The 15211-nt window shown below is 43.6% G+C and overlaps 1 protein-coding gene across 1 annotated transcript; it reads left to right on the plus strand.

Moving 5' to 3' along the window:
- Window positions 1-426: 426 nt before the first annotated feature.
- Window positions 427-6061, plus strand: LOC146178234 (barrier-to-autointegration factor-like). Its single transcript, XM_084578038.1, has 4 exons — window positions 427-526; window positions 1188-1235; window positions 2958-3094; window positions 4736-6061. The coding sequence occupies exons 2-4, from the start codon at window positions 1217-1219 to the stop codon at window positions 4880-4882; spliced, it is 303 nt and encodes a 100-aa protein (XP_084434164.1). The 5' UTR covers window positions 427-526; window positions 1188-1216; the 3' UTR covers window positions 4883-6061.
- The last annotated feature ends 9150 nt before the right edge of the window (window positions 6062-15211 follow it).

Genomic DNA, 15211 nt, shown 5'->3' on the forward strand with positions numbered 1-15211 from the left:
CCTGCGCCTAAGATTTGTACTGCTTCGTGCGTATGCATATTAAGCTTTTCCTGTTGCTCCAATGCCATCTTCGGTTACCCTGTCTCTGCTTAATCGCCGCGACGAGTGCCAGGTAATTCAGCCGATCTACAGGGCCGCCCACAGCGTCAAAACACTGGGGACAGCGCAGTGGAGACCCAAACACGAGAATGTGAACGTTAAAAACCCTCACATGACCGAAATCGCTTCACAGCACTCGTCCACTACGCCGTTTTTCTATATACGATATCGCTTGTGCATTTCATTCCAGCGTGTCTGCCCGACAGCGCTGCCTTTCAAGGTCGCAATCCGCATGCGACAATCCGAAGCTTCCCGAGACCGTAGCAGTCGCGAAGGGGGCTGCCGGCTCAAGGACAGGCGCGTGACGTTTACTGCGGACGAGAGACAAGAGGGAGCCGGCAGAGTGAGATCGTTCACTCGGCTCCGTGGCTGAGCGCGTGCCAGCTAGTGCTCTTCACGCTTGCCATTTACAAAGATCCGGACCTAGGTTAGTTCGTGCTACGCACTTTCTTTGTCTTTCCTTGCTAGGTGCCTGCATTAGTTATAGTAATTGCTTTAAGGTCGAGACTGCTTTAAGGTCGAGACAGATGTAGTCACTGCTGAAAATAAATTTCTATTTTTATATATTTGGGGCTAATATAATTCTACAAAATTTTCAGTCAGTGAGCAGAAAAAGTAGTAATGGTGTAGATTAAACGTTTTAAAATAAATTTCCAACTTAGGCCCAAATAAATCCACCAATTGCGTAAATTCATTTAAATACAGGTAACATGTCGATGGAAAAGTATCGTGTAGTTATATGTAGAAAATAACCGCATTGTAACTATGGCGTTAGTTAAGGAGCGGCGTTCGGGATGTAAATGGTGGAACTACACTCATGTTTTTTTTTTTTTTCGCGACACAGTGTAGTTTCGGTTTACAGTTTAGTCTCGGTAGCGAGGGGGGGGGGGGGGGTAATACTTTTTTTTTTTTTTCAAAGGAGTAACAACACTGCGAAAGACCGCACAATCAGGGACGAACACGGTGCCGACTGGCCGCCTGTCTTGCTTGCAAGGACCACAGCACCAACACAAAATTTACTATCAAGAGGTTCATCGCGGCCTATTGGTGCCACTAACGTTTCGTCTTTTGCACCGCTTTCAGCACAGCCGCTGCCGAATCCGGTGATTCCGAAACTATGAACTCCGCGCCTTCGGGTAAGTTTAGCAATGCAGCATTTTTTCCCGGTGATAAACGACTTCAGCGTTGCTCCAGGGGATTTTTACAAGTCCTACTCTACCCACATGACGCAAACGTTTACCTTTAGATAGGCTCGAAAGTATATCGATATGGTTTCTGTAATGTTTTCGTTACTATTTCAAGGCAACATCTGTAAGTGCTCCTCAAATCGCTCTGGAGGCGTTTTGGCCAGGGAAGAACAGCATGCGAAGTGGAATACGTGCCCTTATATTTCACGCCATTCTGGGGGCATAAGAAAGTCGGTGAGATGTCGAACGAGTCAAAAATGTCTTGCCTATACCCATGCCTGCCACTGTGTTAGAATATTAAGGCTTTAGTTCTCCTTTGCTTTTTCGCTGAGCTACTTTCAGCGTGTTTCACCGCTGCTATTCGCCTGTATCTTCTGTGCATTGCCTTAGTGGGCCCCTAGAATGCATTTCATTGACATCGACCTGTGTAATTATGTGTATTCAGGCACACGTAACTTTCCGTGAAGTCCTGCTTATTCACACTGGGTGTGTGCACGAGGCTGCGGCTCCGTCAAACTGGCAATGAGAAAATAAGCTCAGTTCGCCTCGTTAAAACCTATACGCACATTATCTATCGCACATCTGACTTTTACAACATTTATAAACAGCTTATCACTACACTGCGCTGGCTCGGTTTCCATCTCATCTAAGTTTTCTTTTCACTGCAATTACTTACCTTCCTAAATATTATAACGATTCCTGGCTGCTCTGTTAACCAATGATCACGTCATCATTTTCTTGCTGCGTGATAATTATGGAGTATTCGAATTACCCGTACGAAGTCATATGGTTTTAACCTCATGAATCTGTAAATCAGCCTGGATTTTCTTAACAGGTCGCAACCAGGTGTGCTCCCAACGTCCGGTCTTGCTTCCGCTTTAAATGATAAATCGTTCCCAGAGCCTTCAAGCTGCAATTTCTGACGCAACCATCAAATATACACTGGGGAGGGGGTACTATTAGAGCTAAGTAATATAACTGTTTGCGCTAGTGAGTGCTCTCTTTTCTATTACCCAGACTTCTAATACTAGGTTACACCAAATCTGATGTTTCGATTGTTTACCGCGGGGTCGGATTTCTTCCTTGGTGTCATGAGTTCTAATATATTGGCCGGAACATTTTTAAACACTATTTTTGCACGAAACAATGCATTTCTTGTTACATACCTTGCGTAAATACAGCCAGAAAAGGCCACTTCGGTGCATTTCTACTTCAGAGAAAACCTGTATGCACTTTTTCTCAGTGACCTGTCACTAAACGCAACTTGGCATATACCATCAATCGCTTCTCTTTGTTGACAATGCATCAAATGCGACGCACTTGCCTGAAACGTTCGTATACTTGCACTGAAGCGGTCGTTTTAAAAGCATCTTTCTTATGAACCAGAGTGCTGCGCTGTTAAACTATTTCAATCATGAATAATGTGAGCTTTTATTATTATAAGCTTAGCCGCAAAAGTTCTTGACTTCCATTTCCAAGCCAAATTGAGCCAATTACATCTGTTTTCTCTTTTTTTTTTTTTTTCTGCAAGCGCTCCAGTTCACAAGAAGAAAACGGTCGACAGCCAATGTGTGGACCATTTAATGAATAGCATTTTCATAATCGTGTTTGACGTGATTAGCCAAATTCAGCAATATTTTGTCATAGCATCATTTTGTTGCCCCCTTACAGAAAAGTCATCCGTGCCAACGGCATCAGAGAAGCACCGCAACTTCGTTTCTGAACCCATGGGAGATAAGGGCGTTGCTGACCTCGCGGGCATTGACGCCAACCTCGGAATGACGCTGAAAGAGAAAGGTTTCGATAAGGTAAGGCTGTCACTGGACGTCTTGCAGTAGTTATGCACGGCATCAAAAAACTTTGCTATCACGGATTGCTTATACCTACAACTGGCCAATACGCCTGTGTATTGCCTCTTATATTCCTAATACATAAGTACCCTCCTGCGCTCGATTTCATCCACAGCATGATAAGCGCCCTTGAAATCGCTCTTCAATGATTTATTCTGTGTTTGGATTAACTATAATCGGTACTCACCAGCAACTGTATATTTATTGGTGATTGTGGGTCTTGTTGCTTTTAGTAAGCAGTTAAGCAATTAAGGAAATTTCTGTGCAGTTGTACACGTTGCGAATTATGAGCATTCTCTTCTCTTCTCTTTTTTTTTTTTTTTTTTTTTTTTTTTTTTTTTAAGCGTTCAACAGCTTGTAGTAAAGTGTAGAGCATAGCTGCCGGCCGAGGGTGGCGATGGATCTGTAAACATATGATGGCTGGTGAGTAATTGTTGCAAAGGGTGCAGACTACTCTCCAAGGAAGTCAGACAGACTCTTGCGTTTTCGCATAGTTGCACTGGCCCTGCAATGAGATCAATACAGTTTTCGAAAAGAAGTTGTAAGGGGCTGTTTAAAGCAATCCCGCATACAACTCTCAAAGGCACCGATCGGGACAAACTGAAGTAGCCTTGCATCTGTATATTACCTAGTTGTAATGAGGAAGATACTACTTCTTTGTGCAACGCATTGCTACCAAATGCGAAAATTTAAAATATAACTACATCGTTTCCACCGGAATCGTTTATAACTAAATTAGTTTCGCGTCGACCCTTTCTTAGCTAATCGTTGTGACTAGCTATGGTACACCACCATTCGCTCCAAAACGGCGATCACGGAGTACACTTCTACTTTTACGCAGTGACTTCAAAGGAAGCAGCGGGAAGAGATATTTTCGATCTTGAAATCAATCATTTCCCATAAATTAATATTTCTCATATAGTAATTATGGATAAAATCGCGATGCATCAAACATTGTTTTTGACTAAGAAAGAGTCAGATGACGTGACCATCAGTTTCCCATTCATATCAGCAAACATTCACGGCAAAATGGCAGCTATTTCTTTTCCTCTGTCATTTAGCACTGCATTAAATTAGTAAGCCACGCCGTCAATATAAGGATTAGCAAATAAACGAGCTTTCCGAGTGGTTTCTTTGGCGTCATACGAAATAACTGTAAAATAGCAGGAAATGCCGACCAATTAAGCATGGTCAGGCCAGGTGCGAATGAAAGGCGCTAGCGTTCGCTTTTCCGATGTTGGTCTCGGGTCGAAAATGTCTATTTGCGTGCAGTCGTGATATACCACATCATGTGAAGACCACTCGGCATAGATATAAATCCCCCCTTCGAACAAGGTGAATGGACGTGCCTCCATAGCCTAGGGGTAGCATGCTAGGTCGGAGCCCAAGGGTCCTGGTGCGTTCTATTCCCATCTCAAAAGTGCTACCTAAGTTGACGAAGACTTCAGAATAAAAGGCATCTGTAAAATGGATGGATGAGGGATAGATTGCAAGGCCACTAAGAAATTTCCAACGAAAACTAGCACTTATAAACTATGGCCTCATTGTGTTGGGGTGTGATTCAATTTATGGGCTCGCGACTTTCGCTTGTTCTTTCAGGCCTCCATGATCCTGGGCCAGTTCCTCGTGAAGGGGAGGAGCAAAGATGCCTTCGTCTCCTGGCTGATGGACACCAGCGGTGCCAAAAGCGAACAGGCGGAAAACTGCTACCAGTGCTTGAACGATTGGTGCCGGGAATTCATGTAAACTTCGCTGGCTACCTTCGCAGTTCAGTTCAGTCGTTCAGTCGTGTCCGACTCTTCGTGACCCTATGGACCATGTCACGCCACGCTTTCCGGTCTCTCACTATCTTCCTAACATCACATAACTTCATCTGCAACGCCTCGAGGATACCATCTGACCATCGCGTTCGCCGCCTACCCCTTCTCCGGCGACCCTCAACCTTTCCCAACATCAAAGCTTTCTCCAGCGACTCCTCTCTTCCCATCAGATGACCAAAGCAGCTGAGCTTTAACTTTAGAATTTGACCCTCCAATGAGCAGTCAGGGTTTATGGTCGACAATATCGACTCATTTGATCTTCTGGCAGTCCAAGGAACTCTCAAGAGTCTCCGCCAACACCACAATTCAAACTCGTGAATTCTTCGGCGGTCAGCCTTCTTCATAGTCCAACTCTGGCATCTATACATCACAACTGGAAAGACCACAGCACGAGTTATACGGATCTTGGTTGGCAGTCTAATGTATCTGCTCTTTACTAGGCGGTCAAGGATAGCCATGGCTCTCCTTCCCAGAAGCCGGCGTCTCCTAATTTCATGGCTGCAGTCTCCTTCCGGGGTAATCTTGGAGCCCAAGAAGAGAAAATCTGTCACAGCTTCCACTTTACCTCAAAAGTCACCTCTTGTAGGGAGAGAGGCGCCGCCATATATGCCAGTCTCTCGGGGAGAGCTGCATCCGCACGGGACAATGCAAGAAGTTCATAGTACTTGGCTTGGCTAGTGTTTGGCTGAACAGGTGGAATAAGCTGCCGAGTAATAGCCACGTCGTGTTGCTTCCCTCCGCGCCCTAAATTAAGGTTTATTCACCGTCCTGAGATTTCAATATAAAAACTTTTGCAAACGTAGTGGGCAACAAAATCACTTTAGCGACAGAAGCTGACCTCTTTTGATATGGCGTACCTCGTTCTTCTTTTTAGCAATCAAGAAGCTATGCTACAACTCCATTCACATCCATATGGCATCAGACAGTACTTAGCAGTGCACGTCATCAGTTTTAATCCGGGGGCAAGAGAACTTTTTCATTAATGCCTCGTTTGCGGCAGGGCAACGATCATCACAGCAAAAAACGCTGAAGCATCAGTATTTACTAACAATATTTGAGAAGGGCAATTCAATGTATTTCAATAAAGTGCGATATTTCCAGAGTATTTTAGCTCCCCGATATGTTCACGGCAAAACAGTGTTGGATCTTTGTGGAAAAACGGAATACCTTCATAGGCGGTTTACCTCGATGAAAGTTGCAGCCTTTGAACCGAATATGTCTCCTAGGATGAACACAAAGCCAAGAGAAGCCGCCCAAAGTTTGCGATTCCCGAGGTCCTTGGAGCGGCTGAATGAACACAGTGCTACTTTTCCCTTTAAGTTTGTGCTGGAACCTTCGTGAGTGTTCTTATTTGATTGAAACTCGATGTGCATTTTCAAAATAATATTCGCTATGTTTTCTACATTGAAACGCCCCTCAGGAGAAACCCCACTCCTTACGTTTTTTCTTTTTTTTTTTTTTTTTCTTTCAATTATCTTCTTTCTTGCGTTCACGTTTAAGCCGTCGTCACTTTTGTTTCGTTTCAATTAAAATGTCTTTATCGGCCATCTTCGCTGTCCAGCGGAGCAGGAAAACGGAATGGGAAGTAATTCACCATGAGGTAAATGAAGGCAACAATGATAACCTCATGCAAGACTGGGAGATGATAGCTAGCGTCATCTATGGAGTGCCTGCGTCAGTATGCAGGCGATGAGGCCAACCAGCAACATCTAGGTGTTTTGTTCGTTTTGTCGAGTGATTCTTACAGAAATCGATGTCTCGTTCCAGTGGGCAGAGGCGTTTGCCGTATTACCAAAGCTGTTCCGAGTTAGCATTAAGAAATAACTGCACGTTTTAATTGAGTCATTCTACGTCTCAAATGAGTCAAGAATTCGCGCTCGACCGTTCCCAATTTACTTCAATGAAATCATCATGCGTGGTGTTGCTGTGGCAAACATACTGGCAGCTGTTTTCTTTTTTCGGAGAAAAAACTTTTTGTTTAGTGGCGGTAACTAGGGAACCAAAGATAGTAAATGATAGGGAAACATTGTCAAACAAAAGCTGGCTGTAATAACCAACCCATATGAACATGCCTGCGCAGCCTAGGGGTAACGTGAATGTAACGGTTCTGGCAGTATGATTTCGATAACGCCCTCCCATATGAAAGGAGAGGCCCCAGTTGGCAGCTCCTGCAGCTCCTGCAAAACTTATTATGTCAGGTAACCTTACGTCCAGTCAGTGCTCGGCCATGTCAGCTACCAGCTATCGCCTGCCAGCGCCAGGGTCGCGATTTTTTCGCTCACAAAGCTGGATTTTCTGTGAACGGCGCGTTTAATGATATCGCGTACAAAAAATTTACTTTGCTCATGGCTATGACATTTTTTTCATGTGAAGAAATGTCATGTCATATATATATATATATATATATATATATATATATATATATATTGTGAAAAAAGGCCAGGTCCAGACGGCAAGGTCGTGAAGGCAAGGCAAGGTATGCCGTGTCAGCGTTTTATCTGATGGAGAAAACCCAAGCGCGCGCCGGAGCCGGCGCCGCGGGACGATGATGATGGTATGTACAAGAGGAAGATCATGGTATGTACAAATGGAGGGCTCACACAATCTGCCCGGGGAGTCAGAGCGGCGCACGAACGGTTTCAAGCGAGATACATGATCAATTTCAGTTCCACGGTGGCGTCGGTCAGCTGGGGGATAACAGGTGTGACTTGGTAGTTTACTGGGGAAGTTTGGTTGATGACCTTGTAGGGACCAAGATAGCGGCGCTGAAATTTATCACTAAGGCCAGGGGTGCGCAGTGGTGTATAGAGCAGTACTTCGTCACCAGGACGAAAAGAGACCACGCGATGCTTCGAATCGTAGCGACTCTTGCGGTCTTGCTGGCACGCTTCTGTGTTGAGGCGGGCAAGATGACGGCATCTGGCCACACGGGATAAGAACTGGGCTGGTAATGATGAGGAGTAGTCAGGCGTAGAGTCGAGGATTGTAGTGGGAGGACGGCCGAAAACGAGGAAAATGGGGAGTAACCGGTAGTCCGCTGTACTGCAGTATTATAGGCGAATGTGACGAATGGTAGAACAGTATCCCAATTTCGATGATTCGGTGCGATGTACATGGATATCATATCCGATAGGGTGCGATTAAATCGCTCAGTCAGACAGAATTTACAGTAATCAGCGATTAATTTTCAGTAACGTTAAAGTGCAAGCTACGAATTACTCGCTGCGAAGACATCGCTATAAACTGCGCATGGGCATCGTCATGTTCTGGGAAGCAATTTTACAGGCTGAAAATTTCTTTATCACTAATTATTTAGCAGTGACTAAATCTTATGCAAAGTAAAATATTAGGGTTGCTTCCAAAGGAGATGCCGGATATAAAACTATTCCGAAAGAAATGGAGGTCATCTTATCATGCGACTATAAAAATGTATTTATTCCCGAACTAAACACTGATATTTAAGCCCGCATGAACTCGGAAGCAGACCTACGCAGCGTGCGTTTCTGCGAGCGCCGCCGGCCGCCGATCCACACTACCGAAGTGAAGGTGGCGCCACCTCTAGGTCGATCTCGCGGCGAATAGGGGGTATTCACTGACGCGCTGTGCGCGGTGCATTGTGGGTAATTGAGGCGCAGTCGGCCATTTTTATGTCTACTGAAGGAATAGTGCGAACTTACGTATCAAGTGCTGTCGTGCGGTTCTACAAGCAGTGGCATCCGCAGCTATATTTTGTTTATTGAGCTATCGTAGACTGCAATAGACGCGTGCACAGTGTAAACAACGGAAGCTGAAGAGCTGCGCGAACAACCTCGGCATTTTAAAGTTCCGGAAGTACACACGACCAACTCCACTCGAACGCTCATCGAGATTCGACGTATGGCTAACACGGCACAATCGCACAAGTATCATGAAATATGAGAAATGTATGTCAAAATGGGCTGGACTGGAACCTTCCAGATGTGCCCTAGCAGCCAGCTCTTGTCACTATCCGTGCACGACTGTTCTTCACGCACTCGGAAGACACATTCCTGTTAAAAGAGCAGCGCGGCAATGTATCGTTTCCGGTCATGCGCATGCATGCAGCGCGCTGCCAACACCTCCTCGTCGTGTTTTTCTGCAATAAAATGTTTCAAAGAAGGCTCGCTAAACTTTGTGTTTGCCGTACTTGTCTCATTCGATCAGAAGAAATCGGATGTTCGCATCGTCTGTGTCGGCTGCTAATCAAAGCAGACCGCATGCATATTCGGCGAAGGAACGTAGGAACAAATTATGTCCACTGTATTACCAGTGTGACTCACAACATTGAAGTTCGAAATCCACACCTGCAAGGCGCACGCTCATACCGCTAAACCACCAAGTATGGTAGGGCATGACATGTTATATGGTATGGTATGGTATGGTATGGTATGGTATGGTATGGTATGGTATGGTATGGTATGGTATGGTATGGTATGGCACTAGATGTCATTAGGGTTCCACAACAGGAGATCCACCTAGATTTGTGAGGGCCTGGGCCAATAGGGCCTCGGTCCGAACACCTCCTTGTACAAAGAGTAAATAAATGTTTGTCACCACCAGCAGCCACAAAGCTGTGGTTTAGCACAAGTTTAGTTCAAGTTTAGCACAGAAATTGCATATTTTGTTGTTAGTATTTTTTAATATCAAATTTGTTAGGGGTGCTTGCCTGATGCAATCAAAACAAGTCGGATGTTCTTACCGTATCCGTCGGAGGCGAAGCAAAAGAAACCATTGCCCCAACGACAACACTGCTGGCGTCGTCTTGTGCAACAACCATCCGTTGCTTCCGTCGCTTCTTGTTTTGATGTGACAGAGTTGGGGGAAACATCACAAGATGTCGCCTCTAGTGTTAGCGTTGGGGCAATGGTTTCTTTTGCTTCGCCGCCACCGCATAAGGTAAGAACATCCGACTTGTTTTGACTGAATCAGGCATGTACCCCTAACAAATTTGATATTAAAAAATACTTACAAAATGCCATTTCTGTGCGAAATTTGAACTGCGAGGATTCCGCAGTTTAACTGGGAGAAGCATTCTACAGCACGCCTAGCCGGCTGTCATTTTTCTTACGTTGTGTGTCGTTCGCCTTTTTTTTTTTTTTTTTTTTTGTCGCGGATGATCTTATTGCGAAGTTTGTGCGAGGTAAGACGATGACTGTAGCCAGCGAAGTGCCAAGAGGATAGGAACGCAGCTTTCACTGCAAGAAATCGACGCGGGGGAAAAGCGAATCGGCTTCTGCAGACAGCTAGCATTGCCCCATCGACTGCTGCGATCATTTAGAAATACCGAGACAAGATTTTCAAACTTCAGACAGCACTGAAGATGAGGTCATATCGAACTTTGACGTTTTTTTTTTTTTTGGTTTTTTTTTTTTTGTTTTTGTTTTGTTTTTTTTTTTTTTTTGCATATGGACAAAGTCCGTACTTTCACCGGTCGGTGCAATCACGCACCCGATAAGGTGTGCAAAGTGAAAGGTGTATGTACAGGGTCTTGAATATTTGGGGATCGGGATTTAAAAAATTCCTATGCAAAATCTACTGCCCCATTCGAGCTGAAATAACTTTCACAAAGTAGCAAAATATAGTCTACGTTATCTGATAAGTGATTTAGCATCTGTACTTGCCTAGATTTCCCGAAATCGAGAAAAACCTGCTCTCGGTGGCGAGCACAATTTTCGCAGAAGAAAGTCGAAAAGCTATTTTGACATGATGCGTCATCTGTCGAGCATTGAGACAAGCTCCATCCCGGCTGTTGGCGCGCTTGCCTCGCTGCCCGACAGATGACGCACCATGTCAAAATAGCTTTTCGACTCTCTTCTGCGAAAATTGTGCACGCCGAGCAGTTTTTTCTCGATTTCGGAAAATCTAGGCAAGTGCCGATGTTGAATCACTTATCAGATAGCGTAGACGATATTTTACTACTTTGTGAACGTTATTCCAGCTCGAATGGGGTAGTAGATTTTGCATAGGAATTTTTAAAATCACAGACCCCAAATATTCAAGACCCTGTAATACTGTAGAGGTGTAATGTAGTGCGTGGTAGTTTGCTACACGCGGCAGAATAAAAATAATTGATTTCTTCAAATAAATCAGCTTTGAAGTTAGTGCAACAGTTTCAGTTGAGGCTTTGCTTGTCTACAAACGTGCCTACTGCCAAGGTACATCATTTTCATACCTAAGTTTGACCACTGGTTTATAATCGCAGATTTCATCGCTAACAATATGATACGGCTTTATTGCTGAACTGTAGGGGTCTGCCGGTATTGAAATCTTCAAATACGAATCAAATCAATTATATCAGGACACTATGTTGTGCCCTCCATATGCTGTGCCATATGATGTGCCTCAATGCAGTGCTGCTCTATGTGAAGTCATATGAACTTGCCAATACCACGCGAGTGCTAAGAGGTCTTGTGTGGAGGATACTCAACAAAACATTGCACTATTCTTTTTGTGTGGCACGATGTTTTTACTTAGTTACACCCTTGCATTCATTCAGTGCACTAACTTCTCTATGGATTCAGATGAAAGAATTCCTCCTTCCTTATGCTTGACGATGTGCAGGCCTGCCTATACCTAGCTTGCATATTAACTGCAGGAGCCACTCTCATGTTGTAATATGCTGCTTCTGCTTAAGACGGCGATGACAACTCACCAGGTTTGAGCACACTGCCTGCTTTCTGGCTACAAAGTTAGTTTGTTTTAGGTACACAGCACAGGCAGCTTCTAGAAAAACCATATTGCTCATGGACAGAACTTTAATTCGCCTTGTTCTTGGACATGCTTCAAATGTCTGGAACCTGTGTAAGCAATCTAAGATAACAAAATATTATCTATGTAATGTGGAGCCATAAGATTTATGTGCTGCTGCTATAACCATCATTTTTCACCATCTCTCCTGTTTTGCCTTTTGTCCCACTGGAAAACTGAATCCATAAAGCTTCTCCACTTTATAGTGCATTCTGATTGCTGCCTCTCAGAAAGTAACTATACCTCGTTTTTGCAACCGTCTACAAATAGCTTAATTTCCTACCCTTTTTTTTGCTCTCACTAATGGTTTCAAACATCGCTTCTTTCCATGTGCCTTGTAACGAGAGCTAAAACTCGTTACAAGGCAACATTCACTCATCATCACCTTCTGATTTGACATCCCCAATTGAGTCAGCATAACATGTTGTAACATGTCAAAATATTGTGTGTGTTTTCTACATGTTTATACTTAATTGTTTTCGTGTGCTTTTGGTACGCGAAATCTCACTTTTATTGCAACTCACTCCTGCTTTAACCCCCCAATGGGACTGAAATATTTTCAGGTAAACAAATGTTTGCAACGATATTCAGTTTTAGCCTTGAACAGCCTGTGAATGAGGCTTTTTCAATAACAAATACAGTTTTCAAGTATGCAGCTACGTCATTATCGGTATATTTGTGCATTATTACCAAGGCTCAATGAAGCATGCGCCCCTGACGGGCTTACTGACACTGGATAGTTGTGAACTAGTCGTCCACTCCATATTATGCTCCATCACTAAACTTGTGTGGTGCTATATAGTAGCACAATATGTTTCTGTAACATTGCAGCAACATTGTCAATGTTGTACAATGTTGCGATAACATTGGACTACATTTATCCAACATAGTGCGAAAACTTTCAACATTCGATAATGTTGCTGCAATGTTGCTCTAAAGTGGTCTTTCCACATTGCAGCAATATTGTGAAATGATTTATAAACGTTGAACCCCATACGATGACATTGCTATAACATTAACTTTATTGGCTAACTGTCGTTCTTTCAGACTATTTCTGCAGCCCAAACAGAAAAGGTGGTATTAGGTCACTCCATTGACCTTGTCACTTCCCCGCATGACAATGTTTATTTTTTAGTTTGAGTGCAACCTTGCATGTCATGTGCATGCGATGAACAGTACAAGTGTACTGAACTTTGTTACACTGAGATAGAAATATATATATATATATATATATATTTAGACTGCTGAGATTGCATTATCCTTCAATTAAACATGCAAACTAAAATTATAACTGCTGAAGAAATTTAGTTTTGTTTTCACTAATGCCCCGCAGCCTAATGAATTCAGAGATAAAGTGTGAGGGAAAAATAGCATGGGAAAGAAATAACTCTCATTCCACTATCGACTATTGTCTGATGTCCCACAAGCTGTATGACAGGTTAGTAGGTATGGAAATTGATGAAGAAGGGATCACAAAAGAATTAAACTCCAATTTGGTGGGACAGCGGTCGCAACAAAAATGCAGGTATGTGAAAGCAACCAGAAACTCAATGATATGCAGTTGGAAAAAGGGTCAAAGCGCATTGAGGACATAGTAAACCAACAACCAAATAGAGAATGGACATACGATGACCTAGTAGAAGTATTTAAAAGAGAGCTAAAAAAGGGCAAGATTAGAAGAGGAAAGAGAAAATATAAACCAAAAAGCTGGTGGGATGCTGAAGTTAAAGCAGCTATAACGAGGCGTCAAGAGGCATCCAGAGAGCACAGATTAGCAAAGAAGAGGGGAGCCACACCAAGGGAAGTAGAATCCAAATGGGAGGAGTACCTTGAGAGAAAAAGGGAGGCGTCAACCTTAATCCAAATCAAAATAGGAAAAGCTGGGGTCCAGTGGATGATGGGCATAAGTAATAAAGATAAAAATGCTGCAAAGAGGTTTTGGAACCACATAAGGCTACAAGCAAAAAAGACGGAAGGGGTCCAACACTCACTGACCACACAGGAAGGAAAAAGAGTGGAGGGAGAGGAAGCACAGGAATATGTTAGGCGCACAATAGAAACAGCCTTTGCCAGTCTGGAAGTGAATGCCGCAGAAGAAATGGAGAATAATGAGGACTACAGGGACGAGGAGCAAGAATACAAGGAGATGACAGCAAGAGAATGGGAAAGAATAGAACGGAAGGTCCCCTTGGGAACAGCGACAGGACCAGATAGCATACCCATGGGATTGATTACCAGATTAGGACAAAAAAGCAAAGTAAAATTGCGACAGTTGATTGAACAAACAATAAAGGGCGGACAAGTACCAAAAGATTGGAAATTAAGCAGGATGAGACTAATATACAAAGGCAAGGGAAGCAGAGATAACATAAAGTCCTATCGGCCAATCACAGTTACATCAGTTATATACAGGGTAGCAATGCAGTTAGTAAAAGTAATGATGGAGGAATGGGCAGAAAGAGGGAATATCCTCGGAGAACTACAAAATGGTTTCCGCAAAGACAGAAGACTAGAGGATAATTTATTTGTGGTTACCCAGTGTATGGAAACAGCAGCAGCAAGTCAGAGACCATTATGGATAGCGTTTTTAGATATTAAAGGGGCATATGACAGTGTAGATCAGAAAAAACTGTGGGACCAGTTGAAGGAATATGGCCTGAATAAAAACCTGGTTCAGTTCATACAAGAAGTGTATGCAGATAATGAGGCAGTGATAGTATGGGAGACGGAAACAACAAAACCAGCAAAAATAAAAAGGGGGCTTAGGCAAGGGTGCCCACTGTCACCGCTGCTATTCATGATATACATGAGCCAAATGGAAAGGCGCCTGGAGGAAAGTAATATGGGATTCAGGACAGAAAGTAACACAAGTTCTACCAGGATTGATGTACGCGGATAACATTGTACTGCTGGCAGATAAGAGGGATGGGTTGCAGGAGCTGCTTAAGATCTGTGGAGAAGAGGGCGAAAAGCTGGGACTGCAATTTAGCAGCGAAAAATCAGGAATAATGGTATTTAATGATGAAAGGGGGGATGTGCTGGAAATACAAGGCACCAAGGTTGAACATGTGGAGAGCTATAAATACTTGGGCATATGGATTAATGAAGGAAAAAATTACCTAGAAAAGCATGAAAGAACTACGATAGACAAAGGGAAAAGGAGTTCGGATATTATGAAACACAGGGCCCTCTGGAATTTTAACAGGTATGAGGTTGTTAGGGGGGTATGGAAGGGTGTTATGGTACCAGGACTCACTTTTGGAAATGCAGTCCTGTGCATGAAATCAGAAGTACAGACAGGCCTTGAAATCAGACAGAGAAAGGTAGGTAGATTGGCATTGGGAGCACATGGCAACACACCTAATGAAGGAGTCCAGGGAGATATGGGCTGGGCATCATTTGAGGTTAGAGAGCCAATTAGCAAACTAAAATATGATCAGAGACTAACCGAAATGGAGGAATCAAGGTGGGCACAAAAAATGTACAAGCA

This window comes from Amblyomma maculatum, chromosome 9 (assembly GCF_055883805.1).
Source record: "Amblyomma maculatum isolate TAMU_Amacu chromosome 9, ASM5588380v1, whole genome shotgun sequence".
In the NCBI taxonomy this organism is placed as follows: Eukaryota; Metazoa; Arthropoda; class Arachnida; order Ixodida; family Ixodidae; genus Amblyomma; species Amblyomma maculatum.

Excerpts from the sequence above, each read along its gene's own strand:
- LOC146178234 (XM_084578038.1), top strand. Across the intron at positions 3,095-4,735 it reads AAGAGAAAGGTTTCGATAAG|GCCTCCATGATCCTGGGCCA; the intron begins GTAAGGCTGTCA and ends TTGTTCTTTCAG.